This window comes from Sander lucioperca, chromosome 24 (assembly GCF_008315115.2).
Source record: "Sander lucioperca isolate FBNREF2018 chromosome 24, SLUC_FBN_1.2, whole genome shotgun sequence".
NCBI lineage: Eukaryota > Metazoa > Chordata > Actinopteri > Perciformes > Percidae > Sander > Sander lucioperca.
The window spans coordinates 9,025,969-9,045,763 of NC_050196.1; the positions used below are offsets into that span (position 1 = coordinate 9,025,969).

Below are 19,795 nucleotides of genomic sequence, written 5' to 3' on the forward strand. Positions count from 1 at the left end.
GGGTTGTTTGCCACATCATGCTTAATTCACAATACTACCATTATTACCACCAATACAATATTCAACAAGTATACAAGTAAAGGATTTAAAGGATTTGGTGGATTAAAACTACTGTACTCTTTGACTGAGGATTGAAACTGACTGGCACATACATATATGGAAAGGCAATTCAGCCACACATGAGAATAACATATACTGTAGGAGATGCACGCACGCACACGCACACGCACACACACACACACACACACACACACACACACACACACACACACACACACACAGTCCTCCAGACAGAGGCAAGAGAGTGACGCCTGACTTGATCATCAACTGACACTAAAATCCCTGAAAGTACCCTAAATTCTGTAAAGTACCCTAAATTCTGTCTGGGTAGGATTAGTTTAGCATCAGTAGGATCATTTTTGACCATCCCAAACCTGTCAGTCATATCTGTGGTATTTCTGGACTATTTTTGTCTTAAGCCTCACCCACACAGCCCATGAAATTATTTGAACCTAACATATACGTAATTGAAATTAAAATTATATATGTTTTTTAAATAAGTTCTATTTCCCATGTTTCTAAGCAAACTTTTGAAAAGTTGCAAAGAATATAACATGGGGGAGTTTAAATCATGATGAAGCCAAATAAAAGTGTAAATAAGTAAATATACAACCAAAATTGATACCTAAAACTGTATATTTGGATGAGTGCATGACTGACATTGCTGGGAAGTCCTTATATTTTTTTCTCTTAAGTGATCTCTCTCTCTCTATTCTCTTCTTAAGTCTCTCTCTAGGATAGATGCACACAGCTGTTGCCAGTGTAAAGAGCATCTTACCTGGGTCAGTTCTGCCCAAAGCAGCCTTTATTCTTCTCTCTGCTACCTTCAGTATAAACTCATAGTCCATGGCTAACACACACACACACACACACCTGCCCATTGGACACTGAAAATTCACTTCTTAAATCGCCTGGAGTCCCCCAACGAGGCCTCAGACGAGGACACACGCGCCAACACACACAAATAGTGAGTGGGACAGATATGGAGATTATATCATGCAAGGCTGTCATCAAGCAAAAGGTTAACGCAGACAAGGGAAGACTAAAAGTCAGCTCAAGTGTGTGTGAGGGAGAGGTAGAAAGGAAAGAAGTGGAGAACGAAGATAAAGAGACGAGGTGCTAAGAAAAAGCTACAGAGTGGGAACTCACTCAGTGGGAACGGGCAGGGCCATACGGAATCTGCGGACACAGAATTCTGCAGAATTTTCCGCAGATTTGAAAAAAAACAATTCAAATAAATTAACACATCTCCACCCCAAGCAGAAAAACAGTCCGCAGATCGACAGATTTTCATTCTGAAAACTATTTCTAAAATATCTGCAGATTCCTGCTCATTTGTAATGTAAGCCGCTTAGCTTTCACACCAATATTACATTAAAGTTACTTTTTCTTTTGAATGGTTAACTGTTTTCATGCTTAAGCATTATGATCCAGTGTGTATATTCAGCATCTCCAGCCCCACCAATTAAATACTTTTCACATTGTCAGAGAAAGGAGAGGGACTGCGATGTTGTCAAGTGTTTCTCTCTGTCTTATCATTCAGTCTGCGAAAAACACTTCTAAGCAGAGCCTTTGATGCCCTGTTGCTTTTTAAGTGCACTTGGAAAAATAACACTCAGCCCTCACTCTCTTTTGACAGAAACCTGGAGCGAGAGCCGTCCAAACACACATTCTCTCATTCACCTTTCCACTTTTGCTCATTGTTTCGGCTCATTGTTTTCGTTTTGTTTTGGAAAATGACAGCATTTCCACTGCTGAACAGAGTCACACTGTAATCAACAGTGCAACAGTCTCATAAGGGTTTTTGTTTGTCTGACACTCTTCAATAACTGCATTCATTTAACTTAATGTTGTCCTTTCAAAGCAGAAATGCAACAAGTTGGTAGATGGCAGTTTCAAGGTTGAAACATTTGCAGCAGAGATATGTTAAAAAAAAGACTTTGGAGCACTCTCTCCAGAAAAGAGTTGTAGCAGGTTTAAGATTGAATAAACCAGGTTGTGACTCTTTACATACACACACACACACACACACACACACACACACACACACACACACACACACACACACACACACACACACACACACACACACACACACACACACACACACACACACACACACACACACACAAATCTCAAAAGCCACTAGTCCTGTTCCTGGATAGTGCACACAGACCTCACTGTCAACACATTACATTGGGACTTTCTACCAAATAAATGAAATAGTTAATTGTGTATAATTGTGTGTAAATATTAACACTAGTTTTCTTCTGGATTACCAACTGGTCAAAGCATGCAACAGCCCTGAGCCCAACACTCTGAGGAGCCCCCAAAGCCCCAAGTTCACTGTGCCTGTATGTAATTTGATTAAGTGAGATTATTTACACTGCACTTCACACTACACTAAAGTACTATATGGAGCATAGAGAGTTAGTACAAACAGTCTCCACCAACTCCTGACAGAAATATCTGGCTCTTATGCTGCTAAATGTTCCACTATGTTCACCAGCTAGCCTCAACTTGATCTTTAATGGTACATGTGATAAACTTAATCGTACTAAAGTGTGTATAAGACATGAAAAGAAGCTATATTTAAGACTATGATTATCACATAAGAAATGCTGGATCATTTTTGGCTTTTTTTTTACCTGCAAAGTTCATTCAGTTCAGTTTATCTTGTCTGATTATATAAATGACCTTTGTGACTGCACTGTATGTGTTTGTGATTGGTGTGACTAGTTGACAGCTTGTGAGTGTGTGAAGTATGACGTACATGAGACTACACACAAACACACAAACACACACACACACACACACACACACACACACAGAGAGCATATTAGAGTACTGCACCAAAACCCTCCATGTGACCTTAGAGGACAGGCATCACTATAACTGTCACTGTTTTGTCCACTCATCACTTTTGTAGCACAATGTAACAGCACGCAACTAAGAAACAATGACATAGAGACGCACACAATTTTACTTTGTTGCAAGCTTGAGGAAAACATGACGTGAATATTTTTGATCCAAAAGATATCCACAGATTTAAATTGAAATACAATAGATTTAAACATAAATGTGTAGCGTACGTGTGTGTGGGCATTTCACTTCAGATTGTACAGATCCGAGTTGACACGAACCCCACTGCTATAATGTTTAAATAAAATATAAAGTACAATGCCTTAATGGCAATTCTCCAGAGAAGGTGAGCAGGCATGTGTGGGCATGCACGCCTATGTGGGCTATAAAGGGTGAAACTATCTATCTGGGTCATGTCACATGGGACACAAGACATTGACTAACATTGTTGCTTATTCCTTTTAACAATGAATGATACCGATGCTGCTGGTTCATCTGGAGGAACTGGCCGGGGGGGGGGGTACCATTTACAACAGTGGAACTCCATTCACACAGTTTCAGCTGTTTCTACTGTTCAGATTTGCAGAAAAGTGAGTTTTTATTATATCATGGTTGATTTTATGCTTACTCTGTCTGTAGTTATCTTATATTTAAAGTTAGAAGGTTTTGATTTAATTTATACCCATTTTTGATACATGAATTGATTTTTTTGTCACTGATAATTCCATCCACAAAATTGATGGAAGCCTCCCTGTTTACTGATCGCTCTCCTACAGCTGTAACTGAGTTGAATTTGTTACTGCTAATGCAAACTGTACACAAAGCGCAACAAGATATTTTCAGTGACTTTTGACAGTGAATCAGATTAATATTGCAGCCGGTTCTCATGAACCATTCGTACATATAGCTAAAGGTAATGCACTGTAATTTGTATGTATTCCATGTATTTATTGCCCCCATGAGGAATTCTAAGTAATGATAACAACACTGTCGGCGCATCCACATGATGCAAACCTTCGTGATTGCACCCCCACCCCTGCTCCACACAGTTGCTAATAGCGTTTAACCGTCAAATCAAGGAGGACACGGAGGATTAAAAAAACATGATGGACTCTTCAGAAGAGGTAATTATCTTGTAATTTGTAATTCCTCTTTGTCTCTTTGTCTCCAAAGCTAAATGCTGCTCTTGTCCTTTCTCAGCGGTGACGTAAAATGCATTACTCAAGCTTCTGCGTGCATAAGTCGCCAGACTTCACCATTAAACTAGCCATACTGAGAAATACAGAGAGAGTTTTGTGGAGCTGATAGGCTTAATAAGCTTTGTATCAACTCATTTGGCAATTGCTTGAATGTAATGGACGTTCATTAATATAAAATAGTTGCGCACTATAGATTTAAGGGGATCGGTGTTGTAATCCAAACAACAATCTTTTTACTAATCTTAACTAATCGTTTTGGTGCCTAAACTTAACTGTTGTCGCCGCATGACGGTCAGCTTTTGTCGGCTAAACTCAACTGCAACGGCCTCTGAAACGCCCGGCACCTTTCGCTGACCGGTACCCGGCTCATAGTAACCTTTTATGGGCTAAATTCAACTGTAAAGACCGCTAAACTTAACTGTCATGTGACCGGTCGTCACATTACCAGCTGGCTTTCGATGTAATTTCGTAGGATATCATACGAACCCATTCATGAGAATGCGTTGAATATTGCAAGGGAAGATTGAAGAACAGTGTGTACAAGAAGAAACAGCTGCAGTAAAAATCTAATTTTACCATACATTTTAGAAATTCAATAGAAATCCATTTTATCATAATAATAATAATAATAATAATAATACAGATTACAGAAGTAAAAGTATAACATACAGTATAATAAAGTAACCCAACAACAAACTGTAGTAGGAAAGAATCTAAAACTTTTAGTGTGCTTCTTATTGAATCGCCTACACACACACTTGAAAAATACATTGAAAAATCTCAAAATCCACTAGTCCTGTTCCTGGATAGTGCACACAGACCTCATTGTCAACACATCACATTGGAACTTTCTACCAAAGAAATAGTTCCTTACATGAAATAGTTAATTGTGTATAATTGTTAGGATTAACAAAATGTTAGGATTAACGACTCGCTTTCTGAATCAAAATGCATTAGTACGGGTGCACCTCAGGGTTGTGTAAGTTCACCGGTCCTGTTCACCCTTTATAATAATGACTGTACTAATAGTCTCCCGGGCAACCTGTTTTTTTAAATTTTCTGACGACACTGCCATTCTTAGTCTGCTTCACCAGAACTCAGATCCATCATTGTACTTTACGGAGGTTAACAAATTTGTTCTGTGGTGTGACAAGAACCATCTCACCATTAACATTAAAAAAACTGAGGAGATGGTGTTTGACCCTCGGTCAGTGGGGGGATCATACCCCTTTGTCCATTCATAGGGAGGATATCAAACAGGTCACTTCTTATAGGTATCTGGGTATCCACCTGGATAACCTCTTAAGCTGGAGTGACCACGTAGATTATGTATGTTCCCGTTTACAGCGAAGACTGTATTTCTTACGCAGACTAAGGGTGTTTGGTGTCAGCCAGAACATCATGTTTTTATTTTATCAGGCAGTGATGGAGAGTGTTATCAGGTATGGGATGACGGCGTGGTTCGGCAATCTCTCCACACAGTCCAAATCAAAGTTGCAGCGCCTGGTACAGACTGCTATGAAGGTGATGGGGAGGACTGATAAGCTCTCCCTTCAGTCCATCTATGAGCGGTCTGTACTTAGGCAGGCGCGGAGAGTATTGTTGGACCTGTCCCACATCCTTCAAATGGAATACGAGCTCTTACCTTCTGGTAGAAGGTACAGAATCCCTAAAACTAAATTGAACCGTTTTAAATATTCCTTCGTACCAGTCTCCATCAAAATTTTAAATCAAAATTTTAAATAGATTTGTACGATTTGTAATGATAGGCCTGAGAAGTGTGCAATAACTCGGTGTTTTGTATATATATATATATATATATATATATATATATTTTATTTATTTTTCTTACGTGTATTTATTGTCTGCAATGGCAGCTACTACAATGCACTACGCACTATTGAGTCCAAGACAAATTCCCCCTAGGGGACAATAAAGTATATTCTATTCTATTCTATTCTAATTGTGTGTAAATATTAACAATATTTTTCTTCTTCCTGTTTGGTTGTTACATACAGTAAACTTAGTTATTGTGGATTACCAACTGGTCAAAGCATGCAACAGCCCTGAGCCCAACACTCTGAAGTTCACTGTGCCTGTATGTAATTTGATAGTGAGATTATTTACACTGCACTTTACACTACACTAAAGTACTATAACACTACAAACAGTCTCCACCAACTCCTGACAGAAATATCTGGCTCTTATGCTGCTAAATGTTCCACTATGTTCACCAGCTAGCCTCAACTTGATCTTTAATGGTACATGTGATAAACTTAATCGTACTAAAGTGTGTATAAGACATGAAAAGAAGCTATATTTAAGACTATGATTATCACATAAGAAATGCTGGATCATTTTTGTTTTTTTTTACCTGCAAAGTTCATTCAGTTCAGTTTATCTTGTCTGATTATATAAATGACCTTTGTGACTGCACTGTATGTGTTTGTGATTGGTGTGACTAGTTGACAGCTTGTGAGTGTGTGAAGTATGACGTACATGAGAGTTCAGAGGGAAAGCAGATCAGACCAGCAAAGTCATAATGTTTTTCTGCAGACTCTGCAGCGTGTTTGGACAATGAGGCTATGAACTAATGAACACACAGCACACAGCAAACAAACACACACACACACACACACACACACACACACACACACACACACACACACACACACACACAGAATTACATATATGTAATTGAAATAAAAAAAAAAAAAGTAATTTTAAGTAAGTTCTGTTTTCCATGTTTCTAAGCAAACTTTTGAAAAGTTGCAAAGAATATAACATGGGGGAGTTTAAATCATGATGAAAGCCAAATAAAAGTGTAAATAAGTAAATATCCAACCACAGTTGATACCTAAAACTGTATATTTGGATATTTGAATATTTTGGACTGCATGAATGACATTGCTATAAAGTCCTTATGTATATATTGTTTTCTCTTTAGTGATTCTCTTTAGAGAATCGGGGGCCTTCAAGGTTTTTTAAGCCAATGACCCCTTAACTGAAAGAGAGACGGAGCAGTTCTACATATATTGACTAAAATGAAGTTGCCTATAAAACTGGGCCTACAATAACGTGTAGGGCGGCCTAAAGCCTTTATACATAACTTCTTAGTGCATAATACTAAGCTATTAAAATAATAATTTTTGGCATGATTTTCTAAATGATCTTTTAATATTAAACATGCATGTAGCACAGTGAATCCTTAGGATGAATTGTATCTGTATCTGTGGATGGCTACCTTTGTGAATACCTTACCTACTCTATAGACCAGTTACCCTATCATTATTAGAATCCATTTCCCATGGTGGGACTCATTTTCACTCCAGGGACAAAAAACAACCAAATGCTCCATCTAAGTCATTTTCTCAAATCAACACACACCAAACAAGGACACAATGCCAATGAAGCCATGCTATTTTTTGTATAACTGAGCACGACACAGGTCTAGCCAAGTTTAGACCATAGACTATACAAAACTAGGTTTAGACACCGCACACACTGTATCACATCATGAGCAACCGAAACAGGAATTCAAGGTGGAATAATCTAATTTCAAATTGCTCAAATTGCATATCAGCATCTCTCTCTCTGTGTGTGTGTGTATGTGTGTGTGTGTGTGTGTGTGTGTGTGTGTGTGGATTTTCACTAGCAATTCAGAAGAAAGACATCAACAAATGTTGAGTCAGCAAAACTCTCTCCTCCCCATTGACAGCAGGTCCATATTTCACTACCAATTGCTGTGTGTATTACCCATAAACACAACTCCCAGGGAAAGAGCTCATACAGTATGTTTCCTTTAATTAAATAAGAAAGTGATAGCTAAATAGTGCTGACTCTTATACATCTATGAGCCTGGCTGCAGGATGCTGGTAGGACTTACTCATGTACAGTACGTACTCCCAGTCTTCTTTGCATTCCCACTGTGTGTGTGTGTGTGTGTGTGTGTGTGTGTGTGTGTGTGTGTGTGTGTGTGTGTGTGTGTGTGTGTGTGTGTGGCTGACATGACAACATATGCAAAAGCCAAGTTTCTGAGCTCCTTGTTTGACATCACTTGCATTTGAACTATTTATACAGCATCACTGCGGTTGGCATTACACTAGGAAATAAGGCCTAAACACTTAGCCGTACACAATTACTTCACCATGACATAATGACTTCAAAGGCCATGGCACATATGGTGGCACGCAGGTGGAGTTGACATAGTTATCTTCAGATCTTCATAGGGACCAAGATTTTAGGTCAACTCAGCCAACTCCATCCGCTGGTGAAGAACATGAGGTGTGGTTAAAAGCTCCAAAAAAAGCTAGTAAGTAGACCTTGAGTCTATATTTTCCTAGGTCAAGAATAAACTTTCACACTTAATTGTTTCAGCATTATGACCCCGGTTACAAAAAAAACTGATATTATACTGTTTGTATAAACATGTATGACATTTTACAGTAACATTAAAGTTCATTTATTTTTTACTTCAAAATGACATTAAACATCAGACAAAACTGCAGCTCAGAGTGGCCCTCATTTATGAAACGTGCATACAACCTAAAACAGGCGTAGGACGGGCGTACGCCGATTCCTATGCAAAGCAAGGCATTTATCGATTTGAACGTGAGCGTAGGCTGCGATAAAAAGGGGGGGCGGAGGACACGCGCTCTCCCTCACAGCTGTTGCCTGGCTCTGACTCATGAAAAAAACACAAGTAAAATAAAAGACACTGCATAAACTGTTTATTTAAATATAGGTACACCATGTAGGCCTAAGAGATTACAATATAAGCCTGCATATTACTATTAGGACTATAGCATACATGTGTCAAGGATATATAAATTAAATAAACTTCAGCTGGAGTCTGATTTACCACGGCAACACTGTTTACTGCATCAGTGATCTCTTTCCATTCCGCATTCTTTCTACAGCCTTTAATACCAGTTTTCAGGCTGTCGAATAGTACACACGTTAGTGCAAATGAACCTGAGATATCAGGGTTTCGATCTCCACCTCTGAAAAGTGCCGCTTCTTAGCCGGATTACATCCCGCCATGTCGTAAATTGTAGGGCCGAGGCCTCAAAACCGAGAATACGTAGGGGCGTGATATTTAAATCACGATCGTTTCCAGCCACTACATTTATCAATGTACAACCATTCTTACACTGTGATTATTGTGATATAAACATGTCATGAATCACACATGAAGCCTGTCGTAAGATGATTTCTGCACTCATATCTGCGCTGGTTTCTACGTTAGGTTGATAAATGAGGGCCAATATGTCAACTTAATTACATTCCACACCCAAAGAGGGAGTTTGAAACTGCAGGGTAACTATGAGTAAGAAGGTAATATCCCTGCTAATGTATTACAGGAGTGCACACGTTCTCTCATAAATCCAGCAAGTCTAGCTTCAAGCCAATTCATCAAATAAGCCAAGAGGAGCAAAATATAAAAAGGAATAAAAGCAGAAACAGAGAGCCCAGAGGACACAAAGAAAACAACCAGTCATGGGACACTTTTTTATAAATTGCAGTGGTGTGTTGGCAGGCAGTGAAAAGTGGAGAAAATGTTTCAGTTAGTACAACTGTTAAGTCCTGTGTAGCAAATTAGTCCTTTCACCTGCGCCAACACATCAATATTGATTTTGTTTGTTTTCACCTTTAATCTGCAAGATTAGGGGTTTATGTTTGGTGCTAAAGGCTTACTGCTCTAGTGTTTTCCCAGAGATTACTTGTCGATCACTTATGGCCTTTTATCTTGGAATGTTTATTAATAAAGTACACATATATTTCTCAGGAAAGAACTACCAGCCTTTAATAAACTGTACATGGAATCATTGTTATATCAGCCAGTGATGACGAGAAAAACAGACATGTATGCATGAGAAGATTTCACATATTAAACCTAATACTTCCTATTTTATACACGTGTCTCTGGGGTTGTATGTATCTGACACAAACTACAGTCTCCTGCAAGTATTGGTGGAAGTTGGCTCTTAATCAGGATCATCTCATAAATGGTGTTGTTGTATAGATGTGATTGAGGTTCTATATGTCTTTATAGTCACCTCAATGATTATAGCTGACATACACCAGGCTGCAGTGTACAGATTTGATTTATTTAGAGTTTGTCCTTTTTACACATCCAAACCAGAAGGACAGTGCTTTGTAATCACTTAAACTGAAAAATATGACTGTAAAGCACTCAGGGACAAAAAGAAGACACGTCATTAATGTATTTGACCTCATTTGATCACTTTTCAGTGCTGACTGTCTGTTGCTCCTCAAATATTTACTATGTGCCACCACAGACATGTTAATGTAAAGAGAAATGCAGCAAAGGGCAAGTGGAAACATTCAAGTGCCCACATAATGAAACTTTTACATTATGCTAGCTCTGAGTACAGTGTAAATAGGCTTATTGATGCATCATAGTGCATGATAGCAGGGCAGGGTTTTCATCTAGCTCGTTTAAAACGTTAGTATAAACTCTTTCCACTTATACAGCACTCTAAACAACACTAAAACTTATTTTGTTGTTTGCCAATGCACCTAAATGCTACTAGATGCTGAGTCAGAGAAAACTCAGAATAGAGTACACTGATTTAATTCAGGATATATTAAGGCTTAAAAAGAATTGTGTTTGCTTGATTGGCAGGTGGCTCAGCTTTTTATAGTCAGATATGGTAGTCACCTCCCAGGCCTCCTACCATTTGCCCAAATATGTTTTAGGCACCAAAAAACAGGCCAGTGATGGGTTTTCCATTAAACCAACGGACCAGACCCAGGCAGCAGACGCTGGCTCTGGGGACGTGGAATGTCACCTCTCTGTGGGGGAAGGAGCCGGAACTGGTGCGGGAGGTGGAGCGCTACCGGTTAGATCTGGTGGGGCTTACCTCTACGCACAGTCTCGGTTCTGGAACCATACTCCTGGATAGGGGTTGGACTCTTTTCTTCTCCGGAGTTGCCCAGGGTGTGAGGCGCCGGGCGGGTGTGGGGATACTCACAAGCCCCCGGCTGAGCGCTGCTACGTTGGAGTTTACCCCGGTGGACGAGAGGGTCGCCTCCCTACGCCTGCGGGTTGTGGGGGGGAAAACTCTGACTGTTGTTTGTGCGTATGCACCAAACAAGAGTTCGGAGTATTCGGCCTTCTTGGAGACCTTGAGTGGAGTCCTGTATGGGGCTCCAGTGGGGGACTCCATAGTTCTGCTGGGGGACTTCAACGCGCACGTGGGCAATGATGGAGACACATGGAGAGGCGTGATTGGGAGGAACGGCCTCCCTGATCTAAACCAGAGTGGTTGTTTGTTGTTGGACTTCTGTGTTAGTCATGGATTGTCTATAACGAACACCATGTTCGAACATAGGGATGTTCATAAGTGTACTTGGTACCAGAGCACCCTAGGCCAAAGGTCAATGATCGATTTTATAATCGTTTCATCTGATCTGAGGCCGTATGTTTTGGACACTCGGGTGAAGAGAGGGGCAGAGCTGTCAACCGATCACCATCTGGTGGTGAGTTGGGTCAGGGGGTGGGGGAAGACTCTGGACAGACCTGGTAAGCCCAAACGGGTAGTGCGGGTAAATTGGGAACGTCTGGAGGAGGCCCCTGTCCGACAGACTTTCAACTCACACCTCACACCTCCGGCGGAGCTTTTCGTGCATCCCTGTGGAGGCTGGGGGCATTGAACCCGAGTGGACAATGTTCAAAGTAGGTAGTTAAACAACTCCACAGTGGCAAAGCCCCAGGGATTGATGAGATCCGTCCAGAAATGCTTAAAGCTCTGGGTGTGGAGGGGTTGTCTTGGTTGACACGCCTCTTCAACATTGCGTGGAAGTCTGGGACGGTGCCTAAGGAGTGGCAGACCGGGGTGGTGGTTCCCCTTTTCAAAAAGGGGGACCAGAGGGTGTGTGCCAATTATAGGGGTATCACACTTCTCAGCCTCCCTGGTAAAGTCTACTCCAAGGTGCTGGAAAGGAGGGTTCGGTCGATAGTCGAACCTCAGGTTGAAGAGGAACAATGCGGATTCCGTCCTGGTCGTGGAACAACGGACCAGATCTTTACTCTCGCAAGGATCCTGGAGGGAGCCTGGGAGTATGCCCAACCGGTCTACATGTGCTTTGTGGATCTGGAGAAGGCGTGTGACCGGGTCCCCCGGGAGATACTGTGGGAGGTGCTGCTGGAGTATGGGGTGAGGGGGTCCCTTCTCAGAGCCATCCAATCTCTGTACGACCAAAGCGAGAGCTGTGTCCGGGTTCTCGGCAGTAAGTCGGACTCGTTTCAGGTGAGAGTTGGCCTCCGCCAGGGCTGCGCTTTGTCACCAATCCTGTTTGTAGTATTTATGGACAGGATATCGAGGCGTAGTCAGGGTGGAAAGGGGTTGCAGTTCGGTGGGCTGGGGATCTCATCACTGCTTTTTGCAGATGATGTGGTCCTGATGGCATCAACGGCCTGTGACCTTCAGCACTCACTGGATCGGTTCGCAGCCGAGTGTGAAGCGGCTGGGATGAGGATCAGCACCTCTAAATCGGAGGCCATGGTTCTCAGCAGGAAACCGATGGAGTGCCTTCTCCAGGTAGGGAATGAGTCCTTACCCCAAGTGAAGGAGTTCAAGTACCTTGGAGTCTTGTTCGCGAGTGAGGGGACAATGGAGCGGGAGATTGGTCGGAGAATCGGCGCAGCGGGTGCGGTATTACATTCAATTTATCGCACCGTTGTGACGAAAAGAGAGCTGAGCCAGAAGGCAAAGCTCTCGATCTACCAGTCAGTTTTTGTTCCTACCCTCACCTATGGTCATGAAGGCTGGGTCATGACCGAAAGAACGAGATCCAAGGTACAAGCGGCCGAAATGGGTTTCCTCAGGAGGGTGGCTGGTGTCTCCCTTAGAGATAGGGTGAGAAGCTCAGTCATCCGTAAGGAGCTCGGAGTAGAGCCGCTGCTCCTTCGCGTCGAAAGGAGCCAGTTGAGGTGGTTCGGGCATCTGGTAAGGATGCCCCCTGGGCGCCTCCCTAGGGAGGTGTTCCAGGCACGTCCAGCTGGGAGGAGGCCTCGGGGAAGACCCAGGACTAGGTGGAGGGATTATATCTCCAACCTGGCCTGGGAACGCCTCGGGATCCCCCAGTCAGAGCTGGTTAATGTGGCTCGGGAAAGGGAAGTTTGGGGTCCCCTGCTGGAGCTGCTACCCCCACGACCCGAGACCGGATAAGCGGACGAAGGTGGATGGATGGATTATAAATGGGCCACTTTCTATTAGCCCTTCAGCTGGTATAGTGGTGTACTGTTCCTTTAATGGAGGCCTGGTGAAGTGCCTTTGAGCAAGATACAGAATAACAACCTGCTCCAGACTGACCACTGACCTGCCTGTAAAATGTATTCTTTCAGTTCATATGACAAAAAACATAAACTACAAAGTGCCTATACATTTGCATATTCAATAACTACAAATTCCATCAGTGAGCTATTTTTAAGTTTTGGGTAAATTAGTATAGACTATTTTGTCACTGTATACTGCACAGTTGATTTCATATTAGGGCTACAACTAGGTACTATCATTACCAACTGGTCTATCAATGCGTTTTTCAGTTGGCTGAGTAATTAGGTCTATAAAATATAAAATGAATGACCCATCACAATTTAACAAAGTCCAAAGTGATGAAAATCCCCTGTTTGTCAACCAGTCCAAAAAACAAAGTTTTCAAATTACAATGGTAGGAAAAATACCGTACTCACTGTTACACATTTCAATAAAAACACAATATCTTACTGCCATCTGACTTCAAGAAGTGGCCTCATGAGGCCAGCCTGCTGTTGCCCTGTAAACACTGTGTTGAGGATACACGGGCCAACTTTTTGATGCAATGTCAATATGCCAATAATGTCAACTTCCTGTTGCAATGCTGCCAATGTCAATCTCTGTCCTGCCCTCAACCAAAGCAGAGGGAAAATCTGGTCGAGATCAAAGCAAACTATTTTGTTTGGTCAAAGCTCGAATTTATCCCGTACCCTGGAGAGCATGACTAAGATAATCAAAAGACCTGCTGGTGAATTAAACTGACGGGTTTCCCAGCCCTGATCTTTAAAGTTATCTATGTACACAAATCCAACTTTAGAAGATGGACAAGCAAGCCAAGCATGACATTGGACATGATTAACAGCTCACCTTAATGAAAAAGTTTCAATGAACATTGTACAACCTCTTAAAGTCATTCCCCCAAGAAGCTCTGGGCTCTGCTGAACACAGCATCACATTCAGTCTTCAATCTCATTCATGAGAAACAGTTTGTATCCACACTGACTAAAACACACAGCTTTCTTGTACCACAGTGTGCAATGAATATCCACAGTGAAAGTCTAAACAAGGCCATGTGCTGTTTAATCATGCAGGTTACTGGAGCCTGAACGGGTCTGCATGCTGCATTAGACTTGATTTTCTGCAGCATTTCTGCCCCACACAGCACACACGCACGCTTTTTCGCACGCACTGCCACTGTAGTCAGTTTCTGTGCTAATAAGTTATCACCCCCCCTCCTCTCCCTCTGCCCCCCGTCACACACCCCTCCCCTCCCTCTGCACTCACTTGCTGCACAACTGCGATTGCAGAGAAACACCAGCAAGCAGTCGAACAGTGCAGTCTCGGGAGGGAATACACACACACACACACTCCTACAGGCACATAAAAGCAATAAAGTATTTATCTATCACCCCCCACACACACACACACACACACACACACACACACACACAACAAACTCACCAGTTGGGTTCTTGTTTTTCTTGAGGCTCCTGCCACAAAGACACTGCAGCATATGCGATCCTTTGCTGAAAATGTTGTTCCAAATAAACCGCATGGATTTGGCCGAGACTGGGGAGGAGGAGGAAGAGGAGGTGGGGGACAAGAGGCGCTCCGGATGCGGCAGCCTAAAATTCACCCACCGCATGGGGGCTGATCCGCCCCCCTGTTTGCATGCCAGCAGAGCCGGCCAGCTGATGGGCTCAGTTCGGCGGTGTTTCGGCCCCCTAATCTGCACCATAGACAAAAACAAGAGCAGGAAGCCCGGCTCGTCGCCCGGTTTCTCGCCCGGATCCTCCACAAGCTCAGAGACCAGCAGCCGCACGTATTCCGCGTCGACGTCGTCTCCGTGCGACAGGAAAAGAGCAACCGCTGCAGCGCTTTTCTCTGCGGTCTCCACCTCAGGCTGCCCCAGCGGCCGGTGGTCCTCAGCGGCGGAGGATATGTCGCTGCTGCAGCCGCCCGGCCGCCGCGGCGTGAAAAGCCCCCGAGCGCTCCTCTTCAAATGGCGTCGTCTGCCGCGCGGCAAGGGGAGAGGAGCGGCAGCGGCGGACAAGCATGCGGCGGCGCTAGCGTGAAGTCGGCGGTACGCGGCAGCTGTCGGCTTCTGCACAAAAAACCATTGCATATTAGTGGGGATCGCTGGGATCGGTGCGTCCGTTGTCCGGGGGAGGGGGGGGGGGAGGGAAGGGGTACGGATACCGGGTGTCCGTCAGTAGGCTAAGTCGGTGGCATCCCTGTTCCAGTAGGCTACATCAGACAAGTACTGCAGCAGGGGGGCTCCTTTCCAAACACACTCACTAAGACACACTCACTCAGACACACTCACACACACGCGAGATGCAGAATCCTTTTCCAGCAGCAGCGCTGGTTTTCTGGTCTCTGGTCAGTGAGCGCGTGTAGCGCTGGACCGGGCAGGTGAATCACTGCAGGGAATCTCTGCACTATCCCACTCTGGGTTTTTCTCTTAAAAAAGTCCTTATGAATATTTGATCCGCGTTTCGGCCTCCACTTCTCAATAATCCATAAGCTCCAATGCGCCAAGATCCTGCTGCTGTCTGCCTGTCTGTCTCCTCTTCCTCTCCTCCTCCTCTTCCTCACCTTGCTGATGAAAAAAGCTGGACTATGGCTCAGCTGTCTCTACTACACCATAAACTAGATGGAGAAGAAGTAGAAGAAGAAGACCGGGTCCGGCTGGTCCTTTCACGCTCCTCTGGTGCTTCAGCGTCTTTCTCAGCAGCGCTCGAGACGACCGACGGCCGGTGGGGCGCGAGGAGGTGCACTGAATAGGCTATCTATACCCAACCAGCAACAGAGTAGGAGCAATTAAACCAAACACCTATTCCGGTTGGCACCTTCAAAACAAAAGTCCGAACCGTCACAATTTTGATAGAGCACACTTATGTGAGGAGCTTCTCTCTTTTTTCCCAAAGATCTGTATTTACTTTTTACTTTTTTAAAGCCTATGTACGTAGGCTATTTTCTTACAACATTTTACTTGATTTAGTAAAAGAGCATTCTTGTCAATGTACAATAAAGAAAACAGCCTAAATGTTAAAGAAGCAATGTGGAGTAAATTGAATTGAAAATGTAATTGTTCATCATAGAATCAAATCCGCAGTGACATAGGTACAATATAGGCAACTAAAGTTAGTTAGTTGGTTATATTTATTAACATATATTTTCAGGCTAAAAACGCATGTTTCAATAATCACATAAAAAGAACAGGCCTCAAGCTACAGCGCGAATAAAAGTGCCAAATGACATGGAAACATTACAACATTTTGCAGTATGCACATGTATGACTTTGTTGCCTGTACTTGCAAAACAATTTACACTTTGTTTGATTACACAACCTAGAGCTGTGCCTATTTCCCAAGCTCCTTTCCTTAGAAAAAATTCTGGTCTGGTTTGCCCTCGACTTTTGTTCTGAAGGAAAGGGTTACCTCCGGTCTGCCTGTGCAGCTTGATGCAGCCCTACTGAGAGGAGCTGTTTGCAGTTAGATAGACACGTGGTTCCCACACCGTCAGTATCTGGACTGACTGGATATAAACTGTATCCGACAAGATTTTGGGTAGGGGGCGCCGAGATGGCGTCACTTATATGGGTACGAGACCACCCCATTCCTTTGTCTGTCTTTACTGCTGTTTAACGAGCGCGTTTTTCTTTGTATCAGATAGGCGTTACTCCAAAATCTGGCAATGCCGCCCTTTCTATCGGCAAATATACACACCTGTTGCACGACTCCCTTGTTACAGTGGGGTCTTCTAGTCAGTTCGGCTTGTACGATATCTGAGTGACGTCTTTTATCTTTTAGAATTGATTGACTCAACAAGAGTTGAAATGATGTTGGATTAAGTGCTGCTTGGCGTATTTCATATTTTCAAATTTTTTAAATCGTATCTCAGTAACAGACTGTCTAGCACTCGTGACGGCTGGCGGGTTGAAACCATAGACTATGGCTGAAACGGAGCTGAAAATGCTGCAGTGGCGCTGTCCATAGTGCTGAATCCACATCCATTAGCTGGTCAAACTCACAACACAAACACACGCGCGAGAAACCTTATCACTGGACATCAGCTTAATTATCCTGTTGACATGCATGTGAAGTCTCTGGACCGTAATCACAGTGTCAGTGACATTTCAAACCCATTAAACCAACAAAACCACAACGAAAAGCAATAAACAGACCAGACTTCACTTTTCCGCAGATACAAATCACCAAGTCACGTCTGTGTGTCTTTATAAGAGAAATAATTAAATGCCAGTGAATGATAGAACATGTTTGTTTTTTTAAACAGAAAAATCGGTCTAGCACACACCATCAAGTCCCTTAGAGCGTTTTCTGGAACTAAAACACACCATCCATTCTCTAGCTATGGTTGTGGCTCATTTGCCTGGGATTCAGTCAATTTCTAAACCTAAGCCCAAAAACAGCCGTTTTACTGAGGAAAAGGGAAAAAAATGCTTAAGTATAAAGTGCCTTTGATGTTTGCAGTGTAATAACATCCCCTCTCGGAGCTGACAGAAATAAAAGGTGCAGACCTGGGAATTTAGTAAAAGAAAATTAAAGACATATACTATTTAAAGACAAAAGTAGAGACAGTAAACATCCTGCAGAATATGACAAATGTAAAGGTTGAACACACCAAACTGTATATACTGTAGGTGCATTTGGTGTGACTTTCTGTCAGACAACAGGGACCCATTTATGAAGCTCTATCTAAGCTGAATTTCACCCTTCTCCCTTGCACACCATTTGCATTTTTCTAAGTTGTCAGGCACACACTCAAATGAGTGAAATTCTGCAGTGGTACAAATGACCAATTACAGACAAACAGACAAACTGAACTTCCTGGAACAGACACCACTCTCAGCTGCATTGCAGTATCAGCAAATGAGTCCAGGATAATGGTATTCACAAACAGCAATGTTTACTGCTCATCTAGTCTTGTATATTCTGACATCACAACAAGGACCACACATACATAAGAGATACACACAGTCATTACTGCAGGATGACTGATGCCTGGCAGATTTTTTTTTTTCACACTGTGTTCACAGCTTGTATTGTTCTGATGAGCTCAAGGCTGCAGCATGGGATTGCTGTCATCAAGGGGCAAAATATAATTTGTGTGCACAAAGAGTGAGGCTTCAGCTCCAACAGCAAACAGCCACAGCTGCATGCCTGTGTACATTATGTCTGTGTTTGTTACACACAGAAGGTAGTGGAGCTGGAAAAAAGGCAGCAGTGAGGGTGCAGGAACAGGGAAAGAAGGTGTGGGAGGAAGAAGGGTGCAAGAGAAAAACAAGGGGAGTGAAAAAAGGAGGAAGCAAAACACTGAAATCTGAGAGTGACGCTTGCAGCCAGTAGGAATTCATTAAATGCAAATGAACCAGAAAAGAGGTGACTTTTAATTACAACAGTCAGAGAGATATTTGACATCAGAAAGACTCCAAAAGGTATCAACTCATTATAAATCTTTTTGCAGGGGTATAGAAAGATCATGGTGGCCCCTGAAAGCACGTCTTTCTTTCTGTTTTCTACATGTAACCTATTGTATTAGAAAGCTAATGTATTTCTATGAGAACAGGGCATATTTAAACTGTATATTAGTGGCAGTTTCCTTATAGCCTCCCTATAAAAATGACCATGAACAGGTTGGTCTAAGGTTGCAGAATATGAACAAGCAAATCCTTATAGATCAGTTATATCTTATAGCTAAGGACAATGGGGTCATGTCATGTATTTTTTTAGATTTTAGCAACTTGGGGAGGTTTTACATTCGACAATTTAAAATGAATACATTTTAGGCTGCACCTAATAGTTTTTGGTGTAGTGTTTTTCCACTAGGATGCAATTACTCTACCTGCATAATTATATTCTTGTCAGCATGGGGAGCGTTTTGAAACTGTAAAGTGTAGACCTTCATGTTTGGAGAAAAAAATGGCAACACTTTCCTTAAATTTCCTCGAAGGTTTCCTGCAAAGAACTATATAATCTGTGGGGATGGAAAGAATACTAATAATCGACTCAAGTAAACGTACTGCAACTTTAAAGAAATTTGACTTACGTAAAAGTTTAAATAACTTGTAGCCTACTCAGAAGTAAAAAGTATGTGGACAACAATAAAGTCATTCTCTATAGACAGATATTTGCAGCCTGTGCATACAACTGATTAACAAGTATTTATATACAACCGTCTTCCTCAGTCTACAAGAGTTAACCAAAAAAGTGGACAAAACTCAGACAAGGCTTTCATACCTGCCACTTTAACAGCAGAATAAAGCCTCACCAAGGCAGTAAAAACAGAGATGTGAAGACATTATAATTTCGACAGCAGCTAACTTTTCTGTCGTACAACACGCACACATAACGCTACGTTTCTAGG

General features: G+C 42.5%; 1 protein-coding gene across 6 annotated transcripts in view; it reads right to left on the reverse strand.

The window, feature by feature from the left end:
• The window catches only part of LOC116044400 (fibroblast growth factor 14-like), a 75,596-nt gene that overhangs the window by 49,433 nt on the left and 6,368 nt on the right, over positions 1-19,795 (reverse strand). The window contains exon 1 of one of the 6 annotated variants that reach the window (XM_035998411.1): positions 19,669-19,755. The exons of 3 other annotated variants lie outside the window; for them this stretch is intronic. Coding sequence is in view for 2 of the 3 variants with exons in the window: in XM_031291525.2 (XP_031147385.1) it covers positions 14,867-15,530 (664 nt within the window). In the remaining variant the exon portion in view is untranslated. Of the gene's footprint in view, positions 1-838; positions 925-14,866; positions 16,193-19,668; positions 19,756-19,795 lie in introns of those variants that run through there. 2 more of the 6 variants (XM_031291525.2, XM_031291527.2) reach the window with 2 other exon arrangements.